The sequence below is a fragment of the Lissotriton vulgaris genome, chromosome 2_2, assembly GCF_964263255.1.
Source record: "Lissotriton vulgaris chromosome 2_2, aLisVul1.2, whole genome shotgun sequence".
In the NCBI taxonomy this organism is placed as follows: Eukaryota; Metazoa; Chordata; class Amphibia; order Caudata; family Salamandridae; genus Lissotriton; species Lissotriton vulgaris.
The window spans coordinates 307,220,957-307,245,702 of NC_141688.1; the positions used below are offsets into that span (position 1 = coordinate 307,220,957).

The following is a 24,746-nucleotide window of genomic DNA, read 5'->3' on the forward strand; positions in this document are numbered from 1 at the left end:
GAAAATCTAAAATACATTTTATTTTGTATTTTTTGTTTTTTTTATTTGACACAAATAAATGCCACGAGTGCACCGAAACGAGAATCAAATGGACCTCTGGGCCAAACAACACCTAGAGAACAAAAGGAAACAGACCCAAGAGAAAAAATGTATGTGGCCACGTGGAAAAATACATTCACAGAACAGGAAATGCTCAACACCAATGGATTTGTTGTTCTTGACTGCTCAACAGCACTTTCCTCAATGAGAACATTTCAGTCCATTTTTAGAGTGTTGTACTTTACATTTTTGTTAATTCTCTTACATGGTAAAAGAAAACAGTGCTGTTGTGTCTCCACCACAATCATTCCCTTTCATTTTGGAAAGCTGGAGAAATGTCATGATATATCTTTAGAGTCAATTCTTATTTTGCATTTCTCTGTTTTCGCCTGTAAACATCAACTCCCCTATAGTTTTACTCCAAGACCCTCCCTGTCCGGTCTGTCCTGCAGGGTCCGGATGTGCTCGCAGTACTTGTGCTGTAAACTCTGTACGCAAAAAGACGACATGTTGAGGACTGGCCTGTGCCCTCTGCATTGGGGATTGGGTCTGGGTGCTTGGCCAAAAAGGCAACAGGTAGGAGCCTCCCAGTCATCTTCTGCTGACCCGCCCTTCCAACTTTTAGCTTGGTCCCACACACCGCCCCCTGCTTTCCCACCATCCTAACACTTAGGGTTTTCCCAAACATCTTCCCCTGCGGATCCTGCCTTCCAACTCTTAGCTTTGTCGCACACACAGTTCCCTACTTCCCGACTACTCCAACTCTTAGCTTTGTCTCACACAGCCTCCCTGCTTCTCCACTTGGACCAGCTCTTAGGTTCTTGCACACACCTTCCCTTGCTTCCACACTATTCAAACTCGTAGGGTTTTCCCATACATCTTCCCCTGCTGATCCAAAATTTCAACTCTTAACTTCGACCTACACATCTTCTGCTGCCCAGTGGATCCCACCTGCTTTGAAATACCTTCTTTTGCATAACCTTCCAGTCCACCATTTCCTGCCCTTGACCACATGACTCTCACCTATGTTACTCACATCATCTCCCAGTACCCAAACATCCGGTACTCTTATCCCTCACTAGATCTCCTCCTAATAAACCATCTAACCTACAATTCTGCCCTTCAAACCACATGTAATTGCTGCCACCCAACTAAAACCCCACTGGCTCCACATCATCTACTGCTGTCAATGGGGTGTTCACTTCTGCTTCTCAAAATCACTGCTGCTTGACCAGAGGAACAGTGCTGGCCTCACACTTTCTGATGCTATCAAATTATAGAGCTGTGGCTGGTTCTCAAAACACTGCTGCTGCCCAACAAGACCAAAATACCTGCTACCCTCACACCATCTTTTGCGGATAAACCAATGGTGTGAATCAGACCATCTTGTACTATCCAACCATCCTCCTTCCTTTTCTGTCCTTGCACCATCACATTCTGTTTAGCAAATAGACTACTGCTTCCATCAGTCCACCACATAGAAACACCCAGCCATTGCAACTACATCTGCTGCCCCTGCTGCGCAAACGTCAAGCTTTGTCCGACGTCCCTCTCCTCTGCTGCTTGTGGGCCACCCCTTTCTCCTTCACCATCTCAAGTTAATGTGTTGTCTCAGGGGCTTTGCCTTGATAGGCCTTTTAGAAGGTAATCAGATGAAGGTAGAAAGATGGGATCTCCTCAGCTCTACCGTCTTCCCTTTCGATGAGAATCCAGACATGTCCATGAAGTAAATTTAGACTGGAGTATCTCCCTCTGGCAATGGAAGCCAGCCACCCATTTCTCATACATGTGTCTCACTGACAGCCATTGCATCTCATCACTCATGCAATGTACCTGTGTAGAAAGTGTCCACGTTTCAGAACCTGTTGTAGAGCAAAATGCATACACTAACCTCCTGGAACCAAAACATGGAAATATGGAACTATTTTCCCGGAAGATCAAACGGAGGCCAGAACCAGAAATCCATATTTTGCCCAGAATGTGAAAACCCTTTAAGCGCACGTCTCTGAATTTTCATTTTTTTCCAGCATGAGATTTACCCCTAGTCCCGATTCTCCTGAATAATTTAGTGCAATTTTTAGGGCTGAAAGTCTAAGGCAGTAGTTAAATGTTGTATCAAAAATAGAGTGTGCACCCAAGAACTCCCTGCTTACAAAAATGGTGAAAAGGTCTTATCTTCTATTAGGCTGAATGTAAGATTTTTGAGCTCCTGGACAGAGCCCACCCTTTTGTAGCCCAGTTGATCCAGCACCTGTTGGCATGCATTTTGGGTGAACTCTACAATCTCATATGACAGAGTCAATCTCCAGCTCTCAGCAATTGCTGCAGAATTTCTCACTGTTCCATATTTGTGCTTTGCGGAAGAGTCATCCCCCCTGGTGTTGTTCATGATCCATCGTTCAACAGTTCCATCTATGGGTATACCAAGAAAGGCATAGATCTCCTCTGTTTTTTTCATTGGATCCCTGGCCAGGTCTTCATACCTCACCAACATGTACTTGCCCTTCAGCCACGATGGCCTGTTCAGCCCAGTCGAGACGGAATTCAAGAAATCCTCACAGACGGTGGTGAGCTGGGTGGCGTCCAGGTTGTAGGGCTTTCTGCCTGTGGCCCTCCAAATCCTCCATAACCTGTAGATGTCCCGGAAGGTTTCACTTCGGGAAGCCAGGATACCTCTCGGGTCTCTCACCAACTGGATGACCTTCAGGTTCAGCCTGGGGTCTTCCACCAATGCTCTAAGGTCATTGACTTCAGGAACACGCACTGTTTTGATAGCCACATGGCCACGCTCTCTACAAGACTCGGTGGCCAATGTCAAGTTCAAGGTTCCGCATTTTTTCATGCAGTCTCCTTCTTCAATGTTCACATCTATTGGTCCCATAGCCTCACAAACTGGTGGAGAGCACAAGGCCTTACTGGCACCTCTTCGGAACAGTTTGTCCGTTGTGTGGTTGACTGGCTGTGGCTTAATGTAGTTCTCCAAAAAGTAAAGATCGCAGTCATATAAGCTTCTCAGAAGGTCCCTGCTGGCACCTAGCATGACCCGTCTGTCAGCAGTGCTCTTACTCAGGGACAACTTTGGAACCAGTGTGTACTGGACATGATACAGTGGCTCAAACAAGTAAAAGATGTCCGAGTGTTGATTGAACAGCTGCCCACCAAACGAGGATCCGCTCCTGGTGGTTGCCAAAATGAGGATGTGGGTCTTCTTGGAGAGGTTATAAGCTGAGGTCGGGCTTTCCTCGCACAGACCATCCGTGTCTTGGCCCAAACTACAGTTGGTTGGATTGGGGTTGGGGCACGGGTGAAGGGACTTGGTGGTAAAAGTGCGGATGGCGGTGTACTGAATTGCAATGGAAGCCAAGGCTAGTAGGAGGATAACCTTCCAGGAACATTGCATGGCTGGGCGCCGTCATGAAGCTTCTTCTCGACCCTCTGTGTATCTGTAACGCAAAACAAATTCAACCGTTAGTTAATCTAGGAACCCCAGTCAGGCATATAAAGAACATGATGGAAGGGGAGCTAAGCAAGTGTCAACCTCCTCTTAGTTCTGTTATCATCTTTCAGCTGATAAACCTCCATACAAATGTTCCCCACAGGGGATGACACTGCTGCTGTGTATTATAGGTAAAGGTATTTAGCTGAGTCAGTCATACTATTGACAAAAGCAGATACAGGTCAAAAGATTTGTAAAGAAATTTGTAAATATGCCACCCCACTTAATATTCACAACTCATTACATGAAACCAGAAGTATACGATCAATATATTAAAAAAGCTTACATTCTTTTATTTATAATTATACTGTCAATGTTTTTTATATTTATTGCATTTCTGTGTAGCTTACATGGTATGTATCATGATTCACATACGTTTTTTGCCTAGTATTCATATTCATTTAAACATTCTTTATCCAAAACATAAATAGAGAGCGGTACAACCAAAACTCAGACAAGTTGATGGAGGCAAGGCGGTAGATAAGATTACGAGCGTTTCGGCGTTATCACCTTCATCAGGTCACCGTCTTATTGCACTGATAACTAGTCATGGTTGTGGGTAATCAGATGACAAATACCGATGAACTGATAATCCACGGCTCATAAAGGAGTGTCAGTCTACCACGATTTAGGTGAGAATTTATTCTGAAGAAATCAGGATCAAAGTTTGGCGGTGAAGAATCCACCTAATGATGTATAGACTGGTGCTATCGGGGCATGTGAAATCTTGTTAAAAAAATGAACGGTGGTAAACATCAGGATCATCAAAATTTGCGATTGAATAGACGGATGGAGCTTCTTATGGTTTACTGTTGGAATTCATGATGTGACTTAGCAGAGGTTGTTTTTGGTTAAGATGATATGATATAATGTAGCCCAAGTCTGATAGTTTCTGGAGGTCAGGAATGGCTTAGCCACAAAGGCAAAAGTCCGGGTATAGGTGGGAGATTCCGTATCGCGCCAGGCGACTGCGGGACAAAAGATAGCAATGCCGTCATAAACTACAACAGTTCTCTTGTTACAATTCTAAACCAATGAGAAGGAAATACAAGACCTACTTTCTGAAGGAATAATTTCCATGCACACTACATAATGCCAGAGTAACCTTCACCTATACACTTCTTTTCCTAAAGGAGTGCTGCCTAGTTCACCATCTTACAAGCCTCTCTTATTTGGTCATATTAACAACAGATGTGTCAGGCCCTTCCTCATTACCGGGGCTTGCGATCTAAGCAAGGTTTCCCTGTTATACCATTCTTCATTGTCCAGTATGAGATGCCCCATGTTATTCTGGGAGTCCCAGTCTTGATCTTGCCTTTATCCCCTTATGAAGCATGTGCGTCTTCACCATAACACAAACCTTCTTGTCCTAGTCCTCCATCTACATCTTTAAACCATGATTTTCACTTAATTTGTGTGTTTTTAGTAATGTTCTCATGAAATCCAATTTCAATATTACTAAGATGAAGCACTTTCCCACCACCTTCTTTACCAGTTACCACACAGCTCACTCACCGAAGCAATTCCAATACTTTCCTTGATAATTTAATTGGTTCTTCCCACCAACCATTTGCCTTAAAGTTATATGCTTCTGTACATGAAGAAACTATCACTCTTTTCCCAGAAAATTCATCCTCTCAAATAAATATGTTTGAACAGCGTTGTAAGTAACCAACTTTACAGGATTCCCTTCTCGTCTACAAACGTATAAACTGACACTATTACTTTCTTCGTACTCACAGACTCTATTCCTGGCCTCTGGGTAAGGGTGTACATTAGAAACAAGCTATTCTTAGACCCTTTTCACGTACAGGCAATTTTCCTTACACTATCTTTTCACATTAATTTCCAAAAGGCCAATGGGTTCCATTGATAAAACCCATGTTCAGTTACCTGAAGTAACCATTTTTCAGATTTTCACCAATATCTCAACATGCTTGTCCCTCCTAGGCATAAACACAACATGTGCAGGCTCCTCTCTTGTATACATCTACCAAGTGTCTGCTATAGGCCACTGGTTGGACTGTTGCTCCATGGATTATGAGACTTTGCCACTACCATCCTTTCTACTTCAAACCTTTCTAGATTGTCAACTCTAAATATATCTTTTACTAGAGAATAGTGTGAGAAAGTGCCATCTTTCTTGCACGGCATGCCCCCACTTTTTGCTGAATTGCTGATATGCTTTGACTGAGTGTGCCATGGGCTCCTGCCAATCAGGTGCCAAAGGCCTGTGTTCCTTCCCTAAAACTGTATTGAAGCTAAAACCTAATTGGCATCTCTGGCCACATGTCAGCCCCTGGTAAATGGTACCATGGGTACCCAGGGCATAGTGACCAGAGAAGACCCCTAAGGGCAGCAGCACTTATTGTGCCACCCTTAGGGGCCCTTCACCCTGACACACACACACTGTCTTTGCAGACGGGGTGTCCTGTTGCAGAACTAAACAAAGAGTCAACATGGCACACGTCCCTGTGTGCCATGCCCACACACCCACTGCCCTGGCATACATCAGTCACCCCTCTACCTGGGTGCCCTATGCCAGTGGTGTGGGCACAGGTGCATGAGCCCTGTGCCCTTCAGTACCCAGGGCCATTCCTGGACACTGTAAGTGCAGTGATGCCATTAAGAGTATATGGTGCTGGGAGGTTGTTATTACGAACTCAACAGCACCATAATGGCTACACTGAAGACTGACAAGTTTGATACCAAACTTCTCAGCACATTAAACCCACACTGATGCCAGTGTGGAATTTAATGTAAAATACACTACATTGAGCATCTTAGAGATGCCCCCTGAAACCTATAAAAAGTATTTTCATCCTCTATTTGAATTTAAAAATAATGTAACAATACATTTTATTTAAAAATAATTACATTAATTTTAATTAATTCTATATATCATTAAGGTGCCCAGCTCCCACAGCCACGTGGCCTGCTAGCCAGCAGCCACCAACCAAAGGCTCCCTACCTCTATTTGGATAACATTGGGCCTAACTACCTCTGCACCCGGCTGCCCGTGCCGCTGAGGGTGTACCAACTGTACCTATCTGACCCTGGGAGACCCCTATGTCTATGCCCAGAACCTTAACTCTGCTAGTCGAGTACTTACCTAAAAGCCGATAAATCACGTTTCTACCAAAGGCTAACATTGACTGGTTTCACTTGGAAATTCTTTTAAGTGTGGAGTTTCAGAACATTAAAATATTCACCTAAAATCAGCCGAACAACGATTGCCGATTTACTAACCTGTTTCAGGAGAGACCTCAGTGCTGCATCTTTTAGCCCAGCACAACCCCTGAAAAGTCATCTTTACCGTACTTACCAGTAACCTGAATTTTCTTCCATAGGAAACCATTGACTGTTTTTCCGTGAAATTTCTTCTAAGTGTCGATTTTTGCAAACTACAAATATTCTTTAAAAATCTTACCAACTACCAAAACGTAATTACCTACCTGTCTTAGATAGATGTCCCAGTGCTGAATCTAGGAGTCCAGTACTAGATTACAAAAGAAACATGAACATACTTTACCTGCAAATTGAATTTCCTTCGATAGGATAACATTGGTAATTTCAACTGAAAAAGTTTCTAAGTGGCAACTTTTAAAATACAATAATATTCCTTAAAAATCACTACTGTAACCAAAACGCTTTTACTTAACTGTTTACAGGACATGTCCCAGGACTGAATCTAGGATCCAGTCTAGTGGTTAGAAAAGTAATCTACAAAGTAATTATTTGCATTTAACTGAAGAGTTCCATTGGGCTCAATGTTGCATTGTGTTTGAAATTGTGTTGCATATTGCAACAAACTATATCTATTGCATTCAAACAGTCTAATGCCTAATTGAAAAGTATTTAACTAAAGTAAATCATTCTGAGAAAGTATATTTTGATACCTTGTTGGTTCTAAAATAAAACAACTATATCTTTTGATACTAAACAATTGGCCTTGAGTTCAGTTCTTGAGTGTGTGAGACCATTTGCTGACTGAGTGTGTACAACAAATGCTTTACACTGTCCTCTGGTACTGCCTTACTGTTCGACCAAGCTACCACTTAAAAGAGTAAGGTTATATCTAACTTTAGCCTCTGCCAAACCTCTGTACCTTACTTTGGTCCAGTATATATAGAGCCACTTTCTTACAAATAGCCATACAGATCCATTGCTGTGGAGAGCCCTCCAGCAAAGGAACATATATTTACCTTCTAAATTCTTTCACCCATCTCTGTCGTTCTTGTGTAGTGTTCTCAACAATATCCACATATCATTTAATTTCCAGAACAAGACTCAATCTTCACAATCTATCAGAGGCAGCTTCTTCAACCAGTTTCTTCTTAACAATGATTCTCATTCTAAATATTTCATACTACAGTTGTTATACTGTGGTCTTGCCAAACTCTTACCAAACTTTGGTACAGCCTGCCCTGACCTTGCGGTGTAGAGCTGATGGCCCATTTAAACATTCGCTGGACAACCTCGCAGATTAATATTTCGAATGCACTGAAGCCTCAACCAGCACCAGCGATGCCCATTTGAGAGCATTTTTGTTCAGTGTTTATCAAAGCTCTGCACACTAAAGATGTAATGCCCTTCGACACTATTTCCTTATGTTAACTCCACTTCCAACATATGGACATTGGTGTCATTGGTGAACATCATTCGGCTCTTGGTGTCAAGTCAACTATGTGCAATGTGAAAACCTTTCATTAATTGCTTAAGATCCCGAAAGGATTCCCCATTCCAACTCAAACATGCTCCATTTTCCATGATATTTCTCATAGTAGATGTCCTTTAAGCAAAAATGACACTTTCCTAATATTCAACCAGACTTTGGTTAAAGGTCATTTGTGAGTGACTCAGGCATCTTTGCCTTATTACTAAGTACTTAGGGCCAGATCTAGAGTTTGATGGATGGTCCTCCATTCTCAGGATGGCTTCTGACATCACACCTGGAGAAGTTTGGCTCAATGGTTAGAGCGGCAGACCCTGATGCAGAGCTCTGGCCAGGGACCAGGGTTCAATTACCCGCCTCGGTGCGTCTTGGGCTCAAAATTCCATGGACCTGATAATTCTCGCCTCAGTGCCTATTCCAATCATGGAGTCCCACTCTGCAACTCTGGGCAATAGCTTGCTTAATCCCCACAACGCTAAGGATGCCTGGCCTACACCTTGGGGGTGCCCAGGAGTGAACGCCTCACAGGGAAAGCCAGGATGGGTTCCACAGCGGTATTCGTACAAGCGCCTTGAGACGCTTGCGGGTGAGTAGTGCGCTATACAAGTATCAATTTACATTTTGCCTGCCACATTGAAATCTGTCAAATGTATAGATGACTGCTGGTCTTGTGGTGATCTCTGTAACTTGACAATACCCGCTGTCATGGGTTCTCCTGTCAAGGGGAAAAACCATGGAAGTCCACCATCAGTTTCTAATGGAGTGAGTGCATTATTCCACTGAGCTACCAGTGATGGCCCGTGCACTGTGAGGGCATGATTCAGAAATGCAACGTACGTTTTTGAGTAAGTTTATGCTTTTTTATTAAGTTTAGTGTTTTTTGGTATTTACAAACTTGAGTGTAAGTTACTACTGAACTATAGAAAAAGCAGCAATAACCCTAGTATTACACATGCACCCTCCAGTAGAAAAGGAAGGAGGTAACAACTAGAAATAAAAACCCATACGTAACAATGTTAAATGAAATATAATATTTTAAATAGTTTACAAAAATTAATACATGTAACTAAATGAAAAAATATATAAAAGTAATATATATTAATTATTTCATGTAAAAGTATTTTCATCCTCTATTTGAATTTACAAATAATGTAACAATAGATTTTATTTAAAAATAATTACATTAATTTTATTTAATTCTATATATCATTAAGGTGCATAATGTTTTCATTTTTAGGTGGGAATGAGTTTTTTTAATTTAAACTTCAGAAAACTAGTTTTAATATCGCCTTGCCTGCCTTCCGGGTGCTAGATAGCTACGTCAAAAACAACACAGTTGGGATCCAAGGGAGATAGTTCCAAAGGAGAACGTATCACTCAGTCTATGAACGGAACTCACAAAAAATAGGTCTCGGAGGATGTGTATTAAAGAAAAAACAGAAGAAGACCGAAAGTGATCCTTTTTAAGGACGAGAGCCCTCACTCACCCGAAGGTGACATGTTTCATCATTGGGCTCCCTCCTCACATCGGGCCCGCAAGGTCCCAGATATGAGCTATGACTCTCCACCGTGTCAAGGGGAAAAGGGTGGGGAGGAGCTGAGGTGTTTTAGAGTGGGGGATACCCCAAGGCAAATGGGTGAGGGAGGGGCAGAGTGCAAAACCAAAACAAGTGATGAGTTAAAACTATCTCAGGGGCCCAATTACTTCATTGGGTGGTGCCTTTGGATAGGGTTAAAAACTGAGAGGACTGGCGGTTCCAAGCAAAAATACCCCCCCTAGTGGTCAACATGTTTCCGCCTGTGTTAGACTCCACCAGGAGTTCTTAGGCCTTCATCAGGACCAGTAGACAATTCAAGTCACTCCGCATGCACAAATGGAGTTAAAGTCATTTAATCAGATGGATATACTGGCCGTGTCCACTTGTTATCACGCAAATAATGGGTGGTTAATACACCACATCCATCTTATGGAGGAGATAAGATTCTACCTCTCTATTGCCACAAGGTACCCCTTGGCCACATTCGGCTTTTGGTACTACAAGACACCGGCTACACGGAGTTACCTTCCTTACTCAGGGTCCCGGCTAGAGACTCTCGCCAGGAACACGTGTAAGGAGGCTAACTCCGTGATATTTGTGCTCGGAACCCCAAGTCCTCTCAGTTTTTAACCCTATCCAAGGGTACCACCTAAAAAAGTTATTGGGCCCCTGAGATAGGTGCTACATAGTTATGGCAGGTGTGCAGAAGGTGGCGTCTTTATCAGGGGACCCGATGAATAACACCTGCTATGCATCAATGTTCTGGTGCTGTTTCCAGAAGGTGATGCTCCAGATCCGTTGGATGGATGAGACACCAGCCAATCCTGATCTTGAAGTGTTTTAGGGCTGAAAAAGACTGGGATCAGGCCATGCTCCGACTGTGTAGATGCAGAGGTGAGTGCTGTCTTATTTGCATTTCCAGGGTCTGTTATTTCTTTAAATGATGTGTGTCTCCTTGCTACAGTCGCATACTGGACATTTATGAAGAGCTACAGTTTTATTTGACTGGTGAGAAGCTGCAAGAATGAATGTGACTGCAATAAAATCAACACTGGCCTAGAAGCAATGCTGGCAATCACTGCTACCAACCCTGTACCTGAAGCCCCAACCAACCCTGTACCTCAGGCCCCAACAAACCCTGTACCTCAGGCCCCAACAAACCCTGTACCTCAGGCCCCAACCAACCTGTACCTCTGGCCCCAACCAGCCCTGTACCTCAGGCCCCAACCAACCCTGTACCTCTGGACCCAACCAACCCTGTACCTCAGGCCCCAACCAACCCTGTACCTCAGGCCCCAACCAACCCTGTACCTCTGGCCCCAACCAACCCTGTACCTCAGGCCCCAACCAGCCCTGTACCTCAGGCCCCAACCAACCCTGTACCTCTGGACCCAACCAACCCTGTACCTCAGGCCCCAACCAACCCTGTACCTCAGGCCCCAACAAACCCTGTACCTCAGGCCCCAACCAACCTGTACCTCTGGCCCCAACCAACCCTGTACCTCAGGCCCCAACCAACCCTGTACCTCTGGCCCCAACCAACCCTGTACCTTAGGCCCAGGCCCCAACCAACCCTGTACCTCAGGCTCGGGCCCCAACCAACCCTGTACCTCTGGCCCCAACCAACCCTGTACCTCAGGCCCCAACCAACCCTGTACCTCAGGCCCCAACCAACCCTGTACCCCAGGCCCCAACCAACCCTGTACCTCAGGCCCCAACCAACCCAGTACCCCAGGCCCCAACCAACACTGTACCTCAAGCCCCAACCAACCCTGTACCTCAGGCCCCAACCAACCCTGTACCTCAACCAACCCTGTACCTCAGGCCCCAACCAAGCTTGTACCTCAGACCCCAACAAACCCTGTACCTCAGGCCCCAACCAACCCTGTACCTCTGGACCCAACCAACCCTGTACCTCAGGCCCCAACCAACCCTGTACCTCTGGACCCAACCAACCCTGTACCTCAGGCCCCAACCAACCCTGTACCTCAGGCCCCAACAAACCCTGTACCTCAGGCCCCAACCAACCTGTACCTCTGGCCCCAACCAACCCTGTACCTCAGGCCCCAACCAACCCTGTACCTCTGGCCCCAACCAACCCTGTACCTTAGGCCCAGGCCCCAACCAACCCTGTACCTCAGGCTCGGGCCCCAACCAACCCTGTACCTCTGGCCCCAACCAACCCTGTACCTCAGGCCCCAACCAACCCTGTACCTCAGGCCCCAACCAACCCTGTACCCCAGGCCCCAACCAACCCTGTACCTCAGGCCCCAACCAACCCAGTACCCCAGGCCCCAACCAACACTGTACCTCAAGCCCCAACCAACCCTGTACCTCAGGCCCCAACCAACCCTGTACCACTGGCCCCAACCAACCCTGTACCTCAACCAACCCTGTACCTCAGGCCCCAACCAAGCTTGTACCTCAGACCCCAACAAACCCTGTACCTCAGGCCCCAACCAACCCTGTACCTCAGGCCCCAACAAACCCTGTACCTCAGGCCCCAACAAACCCTGTACCTCAGCCCCCAACCAACCTGTACCTCTGGCCCCAACCAACCCTGTACCTTAGGCCCCAACCAACCCTGTACCTCAGGCCCCAACCAACCCTGTTCCTCAGGCCCCAACCAACCCTGTACCTTAGGCCCCAACCAACCCTGTACATCAGGCCCAGGCCACAACCAACCCTATACCTCAGGCCCAGGCCACAACCAACCCTGTACCTCAAGCCCCAACCAACCCTGTACCTCTGGCCCCAACCATTCCTGTACCTCAGGCCTCAACCAAGCTTGTACCTCAGTCCCCAACCAACCTTTTGGCCCCAACCAACCCTGTACCTTAGGCCCCAACCAACCCTGTACCTCAGGCCCCAACCAACCCTGTACATCAGGCCCAGGCCACAACCAACCCTGTATCTCAGGCCCAGGCCACAACCAACCCTGTACCTCAGGCCCCAACCAACCCTGTACCTCTGGCCCCAACCAACCCTGTACCTCAGGCCCCAACCAACCCTGTACCTTAGGTCCCAACCAACCCTGTACCTCAGGCCCCAACTACCCTGTACCTCAGGCCCCAACCAACCCTGTACCTCAGGCCCGGGCCCCAACCAAACCTGTACGTCAGGCCCGGGCCCCAACCAACCCTGTACCTCAGGCCCCAACCAACCCTGTACCTCTGGCCACAACCAACCCTGTACCTCTGGCCCCAACCAACCCTGTACCTCTGGCCCCAACCAACCCTGTACCTCAGTCCCCAACCAACCCTGTACCTCAGGCCCCAACCAACCCTGTACCTCTGGCCCCAACCAACCCTGTACCTCTGGCCCCAACCAACCCTGTACCTCTGGCCCGAACCAACCCTGTACCTCAGGCCCCAACCAACCCTATACCTCAGGCCCCAACCAACCCTGTACCTCAGGTCCCAACCAACCCTGTACGTTAGGCCCCAACCACCCCTGTACCTCAGGCCCCAACCAACCCTGTACCTCAGGCCCCAACCAACCCTGTACCTCAGGCCCCAACCAACCCTGTACCTTAGGCCCCAACCAACCCTGTACCTCAGGCCCCAACTACCCTGTACCTCAGGCCCCAACCAACCCTGTACCACAGGCCCGGGCCCCAACCAACCCTGTACCTCAGGCCCGGGCCCCAACCAACCCTGTACCTCAGGCCCCAACCAACCCTGTACCTCTGGCCCCAACCAACCCTGTACCTCAGGCCCCAACCAACCCTGTACCTCAGGCCCCAACCAACCCTGTACCTCTGGCCCCAACCAACCCTGTATCTCTGGCCCGAACCAACCCTGTACCTCTGGCCCGAACCAACCCTGTACCTCAGGCCCCAACCAACCCTGTACCTCAGGCCCCAACCAACCCTGTACCTCAGGCCCCAAACAACCCTGTACGTTAGGCCCCAACCAACCCTGTACCTCAGGCCCCAACCAACCCTGTACCTCAAGCCCCAACCAACCCTGTACCTCTGGCCCCAATCATTCCTGTACCTCAGGCCCCAACCAACCTTGTACCTCAGTCCCCAACCAACCCTGTAACTTAGGTCCCAACCAAACCTGTACCTCAGGCCCCAACCAACCTTGTACCTCTGGCCCCAACCAACCCTGTACCTCTGGCCCCAACCAACCCTGTACCCCAGGCCCCAACCAACCCTGTACCTCTGGCCCCAACCAACCCTGTACCTCTGGCCCCAACCAACCCTGTACCTCAGGCCCCAACCAACCCTGTACCCCAGGCCCCAACCAGCCCTGTACCTCAGGCCTCAACCAACCCTGTACCTCTGGCCCTAACCAACCCTGTACCTCAGGCCCCAACCAACCCTGTACCTCAGGCCCCAACCAACCCTGTACCTCAGGCCCCAACCAACCCTGTACCTTAGGCCCCAACCAACCCTGTACCTAAGGCCCCATCCAACCCTGTACCTCAGGCCCCAATCAACCCTGTACCACAAGCCCCAACCAACCCTGTACCTCTGGCCCCCACCATTCCTGTACCTCAGGCCCCAACCAACCTTGTACCTCAGTCCCCAACCAACCCTGTACCTTAGGCCCCAACCAACCCTGTACCTCAGGCCCCAACCAACCTTGTACCTCTGGCCCCAACCAACCCTGTACCTCTGGCCCCAACTAACCCTGTACCTCAGGTCCCAACCAACCCTGTACCTCAGGCCCCAACCAACCCTGTACCTCTGGCCCCAACCAACCCTGCACCTCAGGCCCCAACCAACCCTGTACCTTAGGCCCCAACCAACCCTGCACCTCAGGCCCCAACCAACCCTGTACATCAGGCCCAGGCCACAACCAACCCTGTACCTCAGGCCCAGGCCACAACCAACCCTGTACCTCAAGCCCCAACCAACCCTGTACCTCTGGCCCCAACCATTCCTGTACCTCAGGCCCCAACCAACCTTGTACCTCAGTCCCCAACTAACCTTTTGGGGCCTAAGGTACAGACCTTAGGCCCCAACCAACCCTGTACCTCAGGCCCCAACCAACCTAGTACCTCTGGGCCCAACCAACCCTGTACCTCTGGCCCCAACCAACCCTGTACCTCAGGCCCCAACCAACCCTGTACCTCTGGCCCCAACTAACCCTGTACCTCAGGCCCCAACCAACCCTGTACCTTAGGCCCCCAACCAACCCTGTACCTTAGGCCCCAACCAACCCTGTACCTTAGGCCCCAACCAACCCTGTACCTCAGGCCCCAACCAACCCTGTACCTCAGGCACGGGCCCCAACCAACCCTGTACCTCAGGCCCCAACCAACCCTGTACCTCTGGCCCTAACCAACCCTGTACCTCTGGCCCCAACCAACCCTGTACCTCTGGCCCCAACCAACCCTGTACCTCTGGCCCCAACCAACCCTGTACCTCAGGCCCCAACCAACCCTGTACCTCAGGCCCCAACCAACCCTGTACCTCTGGCCCCAACCAACCCTGTACCTCAGGCCCCAACCAACCCTGTACCTCAGGCCCCAACCAACCCTGTACCTCAGGCCCCAACCAACCCTGTAACTCTGGCCCCAACCAACCCTATACTTCTGGCCCCAACCAACCCTGTACCTCAGGCCCCAACCAACCCTGTACCCCAGGCCCCAACCAACCCTGTACCTCAGGCCCCAACCAACCCTTTACCTCTGGCCCCAACCAACCCTGTACCTCAGGCTCCAACCAACCCTGTACCTCAGGCCCCAACCAACCCTGTACCTCTGGCCCCAACCAACCCTGTACCTCTGGCCCCAACCAACCCTGTACTTCTGGCCCCAACCAACCCAGTACCTCAGGCCCCAACCAACCCTGTGCCTCAGGCCCCAACCAACCCTGTACCTCAGGCCCCAGCCAACCCTTTACCTTAGGCCCCAACCAACCCTGTACCCCAGGCCCCAACCATTCCTGTACCTCAGGCCCCAACCAACCTTGTACCTCAGTCCTCAACCAACCTTTTGGGGCCTAAGGTACAGACCTTAGGCCCCAACCAACCCTGTACCTCAGGCCCCAACCAACCTAGTACCTCTGGGCCCAACCAACCCTGTACCTCTGGCCCCAACCAACCCTGTACCTCAGGCCCCGACCAACCCTGTACCTCTGGCCCCAACTAACCCTGTACCTCAGGCCCCAACCAACCCTGTACCTTAGGCCCCCAACCAACCCTGTACCTTAGGCCCCAACCAACCCTGTACCTCAGGCCCCAACCAAACCTGCACCTCAGGCCCCAACCAACCCTGTACCTCAGGCCCGGGCCCCAACCAACCCTGTACCTCTGGCCCCAACCAACCCTGTACCTTAGGCCCCAACCAACCCTGTACCTCTGGCCCCAACCAACCCTGTACTTCTGGCCCCAACCAACCCAGTACCTCAGGCCCCAACCAACCCTGTACCTCAGGCCCCAACCAACCCTGTACCTCAGGCCCCAACCAACCCTGTACCTCAGGCCCCAACCAACCCTGTACCCCAGGCCCCAACCAACCCTGTACCCCAGGCCCCAACCAACCCTGTACCTCAGGCCCCAACCAACCTAGTACCTCTGGGCCCAACCAACCCTGTACCTCTGGCCCCAACCAACCCTGTACCTCAGGCCCCGACCAACCCTGTACCTCTGGCCCCAACTAACCCTGTACCTCAGGCCCCAACCAACCCTGTACCTTAGGCCCCCAACCAACCCTGTACCTTAGGCCCCAACCAACCCTGTACCTCAGGCCCCAACCAAACCTGCACCTCAGGCCCCAACCAACCCTGTACCTCAGGCCCGGGCCCCAACCAACCCTGTACCTCAGGCCCCAACCAACCCTGTACCTCTGGCCCCAACCAACCCTGTACCTTAGGCCCCAACCAACCCTGTACCTCTGGCCCCAACCAACCCTGTACTTCTGGCCCCAACCAACCCAGTACCTCAGGCCCCAACCAACCCTGTACCTCAGGCCCCAACCAACCCTGTACCTCAGGCCCCAACCAACCCTGTACCTCAGGCCCCAACCAACCCTGTACCCCAGGCCCCAACCAACCCTGTACCTCAGGCCCCAACCAACCCTGTACATCAGGCCCAGGCCACAACCAACCCTGTACCTCAGGCCCAGGCCCCAACCAACCCTGTACCTCAGGCTCAGGCCCCAACCAACCCTGTACCTCAGGCCCCAACCAACCCTGTACCTCAGGCTCCAACCAACCCTGTACCTCTGGCCCCAACCAACCCTGTACCTCTGGCCCCAACCAACCCTGTACCTCAGGCCTGGGCCCCAACCAACCCTGTACCTCAGGCCCGGGCCCCAACCAACCCTGTACCTCAGGCCCCAATCAACCCTGTACCTCAGGCTCCAACCAACCCTGTACCTCTGGCCCCAACCAACCCTGTACCTCTGGCCCCAACCAACCCTGTACCTCAGGCCTGGGCCCCAACCAACCCTGTACCTCAGGCCCGGGCCCCAACCAACCCTGTACCTCAGGCCCCAATCAACCCTGTACCTCAGGCCCCAACCAACCCTGTACCTCAGGCCCCAACAAACCCTGTACCTCAGGCCCCAACAAACCCTGTACCTCTGGCCCCAACAAACCCTGTACCTCAGGCCCGAACCAACCTGTACCTCTGGCCCCAATCAACCCTGTACCTCAGGCCCCAATCAACCCTGTACCTCAGGCCCCAACCAACCCTGTACCTCAGGCCCCAACAAACCCTGTACCTCAGGCCCCAACCAACCTGTACCTCTGGCCCCAACCAACCCTGTACCTCAGGCCCCAACCAACCCTGTACCTCTGGCCCCAACCAACCCTGTACCTTAGGCCCAGGCCCCAACCAACCCTGTACCTCAGGCTCGGGCCCCAACCAACCCTGTACCTCTGGCCCCAACCAGCCCTGTACCTCAGGCCCCAATCAACCCTGTACCTCAGGCCCCAATCAACCTTGTACCTCAGGCCCCAACCAACCCTGTACCTCAGGCCCCAATCAACCCTGTACCTCAGGCCCCAACCAACCCTGTACCTCTGGCCCCAACCAACCCTGTACCTCAGGCTCGGGCCCCAACCAACCCTGTACCTCTGGCCCCAACCAGCCCTGTACCTCAGGCCCCAATCAACCCTGTACCTCAGGCCCCAATCAACCTTGTACCTCAGGCCCCAACCAACCCTGTACCTCAGGCCCCAATCAACCCTGTACCTCAGGCCCCAATCAACCCTGTACCTCTGGCCCCAACCAACCCTGTACCTCTGGCCCCAATCAACCCTGTACCTCAGGCCCCAATCAACCCTGTACCTCTGGCCCCAACCAACCCTGTACCTTAGGCCCCAACCAACCCTGTACCTTAGGCCCCAACCAACCCTGTACCTCAGGCCCCAACCAACCCTGTACCTCAGGCCCCAATCAACCCTGTACCTCAGGCCCCAATCAACCCTGTACCTCTGGCCCCAACCAACCCTGTACCTCAGGCTCCAACCAACCCTGTACCTCAGGCCCCAACCAACCCTGTACCTCTGGCCCCAACCAACCCTGTACCTCAGGCCCCAACCAACCCTGTACCCCAGGCCCCAACCAACCCTGTACCTCAGGCCCCAACCAACCCTGTACCTCAGGCCCCAACCAACCCTGTACCACTGGCCCCAACCAACCCTGTACCTCAACCAACCCTGTACCTCAGGCCCCAACCAAGCTTGTACCTCAGACCCCAACAAACCCTGTACCTCAGGCCCCAACCAACCCTGTACCTCTGGACCCAACCAACCCTGTACCTCAGGCCCCAACCAACCCTGTACCTCTGGCCCCAACCAACCCTGTACCTCTGGCCCCAACCAACCCTGTACCTCAGGCCCGGGCTCCAACCAACCCTGTACCTCAGGCCCAGGTTACTTTCTGTACCACCTGACCGCGTCCTTCCGGCAATGGTTGGCTCCTGTGCTCCCAGACACTCTCCCTCTCTCCGGCCCAGTTAGGTCTTTGTGCCCTCTGACTCTGTCCCTCTGGCCTATGTTAGTCTGTGCCCAACAGCCATCTTTCTTAGCTCCTTCCCTCCGGTCCAGGTTAGTTTATGTGCCCACCAGCAACCTTCTTCCTGCCCGGGTTAGTTTATCTGCCCACCACAGGGGTGTAACGGAGGCCCCCACAGACCCCGCGGTGCGGGGGACCCATCTTTGCTTATTTTGGAGGGGGGCCCCCTTAGCCCTTAAGGCATGCTATTGCATGCCTGACAGAATGGTGCAGTGTGGCTTGGAATAAGAAACATTTAAACACACGGGAAAGCCACTCTGCTTCCCAAGCAGAAACAAATACACAGAAAAGCAACACTGTTCCTGTAACATCACTGCCAGAGAGAGGCCCAGCGAAAGGTACCCCATGTCCATGGCAGAGGTTTTATGCAGGCTCCTGAGATGTAGGGAGGGGGCAGCCCTTCAATGCTAGTTTTAACATAGTCACAATCTGATTCCTGCTCATTAGTACTGAGGTGGGTATTTTTTTTTTTTGTGAAAAATGCCCTCTTTGTTGCAGGGGCTCCCTCTGCTAAGGGAGAGGCTTGTCACTCTTCAGTGGAATGGATGTGCTGCAAGGAGCCAGTTGTGTGCATCAGGCACTAAGACTGCTCTGAAGTACCTCCATGCTGCACCATATGATGAAGCAGCATCGCGTGGAAGTTATAAAACGTATTCCTGTTACTTTCTTTTCAAATATTTCAAACTTTCGAAACATTACATTTATAAATAGCTTGAGCGATACAAGATAAAATGGTGTATAATCTACTGTTAGCTGCAAGCTCTATAACTGTTTTCAGCTACAGGTAGTCAGGAGTGTTGTGTTGGGAACTCTGGCCACAGTGCTTTGGGGCCCATGCATCAAGCGATTTTGGAGTCACAAACGGTGCGAATCGCAAAATTCGGCCGTTTGCGATTCCAAAATCACTTTTTGGGATGCAATAAACAATTTTTTAGAAATCGCAATTTTTTGCGATTTCTAAAAATGTGATTGCATTTAAAGAATCGCATTTTTGCAATTCCTTAAATGCAATGCATGAATGTTTAAAAAAATGCAAATTCGCAAATAGGGGGAGCAAATTAACACGAGCGTGAACCTCGTGTTAATTTGCGAAATCTTTCAAATAAGTTCAAAAAAGCATTTTTGAAAGTGTCATGTGACACACACACATGTCCTTTGGACATTTCAAGGGTGCAGGGGGCGGTCCTTTGGACCCCTTCAGCACCCTTGAAATGCATTAACAAATTGCGATTCGCAAAATGAAAATTGCAAAATATTAATGCTTCCCATTGATTCCTATGGGCCTTTTGGCCCATAGGAATCAATGGGAAGGTTTTCCTTAATTGCGATTCGCAAAATGTGAATTGCAATTAAGGAAAAATTAAGAATTCGCAAAAATATTTGCGATTTAATCATGCATTGCCGTTTGCGATTTCTAATTTGCGATTCCTTAATTTTCGCAATTTAGGAATCGCAAACGGGTGCAATGATGCATGTGCCCCTTTGTCTTGTAAAGTCCCTATATATGGTAGCATGCTCCTTTGGCATTATTTTAGAACATTTTGTGGTTATGTGTAATTACTGAGTCACTCAATTCTAACTTGAGTGCAAACACGTTTGCGCATAAAACAGTCTGTCCTCAGTTTGTGGGAGTTTAGAACCATAATTTATAGCAGATAAAAACTGATGTGAATAGCAGGAGCACATTTTGCACGTGTTGCCTGAATATGCAGAAATGAGGACTAACAATTTGTTATTTGTGTTCTTCTCTATTCGTGTGTAATTGGGCAGAGTTTGCACACCTACTAACTTGTGAATATTATGCTATTGCATGTATGTGATTGTGCAGTTTGCCACTGTAAAAGTGTTTCCAGCATGAAAAGCGATTTAGGGGAATATCATCATTTTTAAGCGCTATGCTGCGTTGCTATATTGTGTTGCGCATGAAAAGGAAAAGAACACAGAGCAGATATTTATTAAACATGACACACTGCTGCTCTCTGCAGACACAATGTAAGTGAAAGGCTGGAGTGCAGATGTTTCGGGCGGAAGAGAGTTCCTGTTCAGTGGCCCCAGTCTCTGAAAGGGACGGGGCCTGGACGCGTCACTAGCAGGTTTGGTTGAAGCTCAATAGATTCTGTCTGAGTGGTGGCTGCAGGTAAGATCTACCGACTCGGGAGTACAGAGAGGTCGTTTGGGAAGGAGCCGTGTATGGATGTGAAGGCCACGATGAGACCCAACGGCAGAGGTCCTGTGAGGTAGAGAGGTGTCTGGGGAGATTCCAGAGTGAGGAGGGGTGTATCGGGCAGACCCACAGCAGTGCCACTAGTGAGTATGTGCCCTCTGGCTCTGTCCCTCGGCCCAGGTTCGTTTCTGTGTCCCCCTGGACCCATCCCTGCGGCCAGTTTAGTTTCCGTGCTCCCTGGTCCATCCCTACAGCCCAGGTAAGATGCTGTGCCCCCTGGCCTCTTCCCTCGGCCCAGTTTAGTTTCTGTGACCCCTGGCCTCTTCCCTCGGCCCAGTTTAGTTTCTGTGCCCCCTCCCCTGGCCTCTTCCCTCGGCCCAGTTTAGTTTCTGTGACCCCTGGCCTCTTCCCTCGGCCCAGTTTAGTTTCTGTGCCCCCTCCCCTGGCCTCTTCCCTCGGCCCAGTTTAGTTTCTGTGCCCCCTGTCCCCGTCCCAGTTTAGTTCCTCTGCCCCCTGGCCCCAGCACAGGTGCGCTGCCCAGTAGCTGGCACAGAAGCCCATGCCAGAGGCTCGGGCCGGCCTGGACCCGCCGCTGCCCTCAGACGCCCAGACCTGCGGCTGGCTCCGGACAGACCCCGCCCGTGGACGCGTGCCAGGCGCTGACTCCGTCCGTCTGTCTGTCTCAGCTTGTTTTTCACGTGTTCTTTCTCAAATACCGCGGGATAAACACGCAGGAGAATTTGGCTCGAGGGTGTGGAAAGCCTGGGTCCCAGGGGCGGCGAATAAACGACGGCTTTCTTTAGGGAAACTTCTGTTTGCTGTTTTTGTATTCTTTTGGGTTTTTTGCACCCACTGTGCTCCTGGCGCGGGCTCGCGCCGGACGTGGCCGCCGCTGGGCGGAGGTTTTAAAGAGGCAACTGTTCACAATATTCATACTTCTTAAAGGGACCTTTTGGGCACCGGAGAGGTAGTGCTGCCTAACTTGTAAGGCATGGGCAGTGTGGTCCTGGCCCCCAGTCTTGACTTTCAGAGGGTGTGGGTGTGGGCGTGGGGGGGGGGGGGGTCCTGATACAGCCAGCTCTGTTCTGCAGACAATCTTGCCTTGGTGACCTTGAATACTGCTCAGATTATTGCTTCAAATACCATTATCTTTTCATTTATTTTTAGGTCCCGCCTGGGCAACGCATGCGCTGCTCTGCCTGGCATGCTGAATTCGTGTAGGGACCCCCGCCACTCTCCGCCCATATTTTTCATTGGCTTGTGCCATTGTCCTTCGTAAATGCTGGTTTCTAATTCGTTAATAGGTTTGTTAGCCCCTCCTTAGTACCGCCTTGTCTTCATTTGTAACCTCCCACGAGGACTGGTTCTTTTACTTCTGTTGTTACACAGTATTTATTATTTAGTTTCTGAGCACTATTTTCTTTAACACGTTTCTCCTACTGCAGGCATGCAGGCACGACATGCTTTCCTGCAACATAAAGCGCGCCATGCATGCTTTTACTTTCCAAGCAGCTCAGGACAATGGTGGCCGCTTCTTTTAAATTAAATAGGTCTTGCAGTTTAAAGAGTTTGTGCTATTGGCTTTGTAAGAGTCAATGCCTTTTATTTATGTGTTAATTATCAAAACAGATAAATAAAAGGCATTGTCATTCGCAATATCAATAGCTTAAACTCTCGCAAATGCGAGACCTATTGCATTGGAAATGCTTGTTTAATGTGGGTGATATGTGAGAAACTATTGCAGACATTTTGCAGAGAATGGTCTGCCTATCTTTCATACAATAATCATAAAAAACTTTCATTTCGATAAAATCAGGACCTGACGTATGAAAAAATGGGGGTATCACAGAGCTTTTTTGCAGTATTATTCGTGAGCTGCAGTTATGTTCTAACACTGAATATTAGAAGTAAACACATTTAGAATTGGGAAGGCTACGCCTGTGCACTGTCAGTGACCTGACCGAAGAGGGCATAGGAGAGCTGAAATTAGTGAAAAAATGCAAAGATCTTTCGAACAAGGGCCCCCAGAATTCATTTGGCCCAGGGCCCCAAAAATCCTGAAAATGTCCCTGGAGTCAGTGCGGGTCGGAGGAGTTTACCTACAGTTTGGTTGCAAGTGTCAATGCTGCAGGGAACATGTAGGACTGCAGAGGGCTTTCATCAGGACCACAATCAGTGGAACACCCCCATCTAGATATGATAGTGTCAAAGGCTGCCGACAGATCAAGCTGCCCCTCCATGATCCACCTGGCACCTGATTCACTCCGTGGAGGCCACCAGTGCTGTTTCTTTACTAGGACTACTTCTGACGCCATTCTGTGAATAGTCCAGAATGTGAAATTTCTCAATGATCTTCACTCATTTCTGATGAAGGTATATCTCCAGGATTTTGGCAGATGTAAGCAGACGTGCGATAAGATGAAGATTCTTCATATCAGGATCAACGATCGACTGTTTTTGAAGAGGGATAACTAGCTTCCTTCCAAGGCTGAGGGAAAATCCCAGAATCAAGGACATGATTAAGTACATGCTGTAAAGTTTTGGCAATGCAATCAGGTGCCAGTTGCAGAATGTAATTTATTTATTTATTTATTTATTTATTTAAAGAGTTTTATGTAGCACTGGCTAGACCCAGAGGAATCAGAGCGCTTTACATGAGAATCAACAATGGAACAGAAAAAGTTCAACTATTACACAATAAATCCCAAAAAAGGAATAGGCAATATAATTAGGAGAGGTGAGAAAGGAGAGAGAGAGGTAGTGGCGGGGGCAGGGGAGGTGAAAAAGGGAGGATAAGGGAAGAGACAATATGGAGAGATGAAAAGAGATCTTTCTAAGGACCGACAGGGTAAGGTGAACACCAAGGAGAGAATTCACGGCCCATCGCACCTATAGCTAAACCAGGGAGCTCCATCGGGCACCAGACAAAAAATGTTCAGTCTCAATACGTTGAGAGAAAAGAGAAGGAGAGACATAAATAGAGGGAGGATGCGGGAGGAGACGACAGGAGGGACGAAAGGAAGTGCAAGAGTGTGGTTTAACAGTATAACAGAACAAGATCAACAAATATACCTTAGCAATACATTAGGAGAGGAGAGAAAGAAGAGAGAAAAGAAGTGGGGGGTAGGTGAGGTGAGAAAGTGAGGATAAGGGAAGAGACAACCGTACAGATGAGAGGAAGTCTGTCTAAAGATTGACTGGGTAGGTGACGACCAAGGAAGGAATCCACGGTCCGTATCCCCTATAGCTAAACCAGGTAGCGCCATCAGGCATCAGACAAAGTAGTTCGGTCTCAGGTGTCGAGGGAAGAGGTTTGCAGAAAAACAGGATGGGAGGGGGATACGGCAGAAAGACGAAGGAAAGTCTGTCCAGAGACCGGCTCGGTAGGTGACGGTCAAGGGGGAGTCCCGAAACCCATCTCCTCTATAGCTATCAGGTAGCTCCATCGGGCTTTGGCCAAATAGCTAGGTCTCAATAAAAAACAATTTAAGGAACATGGAGGGCAAAATAAATGGAGCATAGAGGGGAGGGGACAGGTAAGGTGAGAAAGGGAGGATAGGGGAAGAGACAACAAGGAGAGACAAAATTAAAACTGTCAAAAGGCCGACTGGGTAGGTGACGACCAAGGAGGGAGTCCACGGCCCACCTCCCCCATCGCTAAACCAGGTAGCTCCATTGGGCATCAGACAGAAAAGTTCAGTCTCAATACATTGAGAGAGGAGAGAAGTAGGGATAATAAATAGAGGAAGGAAGCGGGAAGAGACGACAGGAGATACGCAAGGAAGTCTGGCTAAAGACCGACTGGGTAGGTGACGTCCAAGGAGGGAATCCCCGATCTGTCTCCCCTATAGCTAAA

General features: G+C 49.7%; 1 protein-coding gene across 2 annotated transcripts in view; it reads right to left on the bottom strand.

The window, feature by feature from the left end:
* Positions 1 to 53: 53 nt before the first annotated feature.
* The window catches only part of CHST1 (carbohydrate sulfotransferase 1), a 204,590-nt gene continuing 179,897 nt past the window's right edge, over positions 54 to 24,746 (bottom strand). For both annotated transcript variants that reach the window (XM_086959629.1, XM_086959630.1), the window contains one exon: positions 54 to 3,482. In XM_086959629.1, coding sequence (XP_086815755.1) covers positions 2,189 to 3,439 — 1,251 coding nt within the window. In that variant the 5' untranslated portion in view covers positions 3,440 to 3,482 and the 3' untranslated portion in view covers positions 54 to 2,188. The remainder of the gene's footprint in view (positions 3,483 to 24,746) is intronic.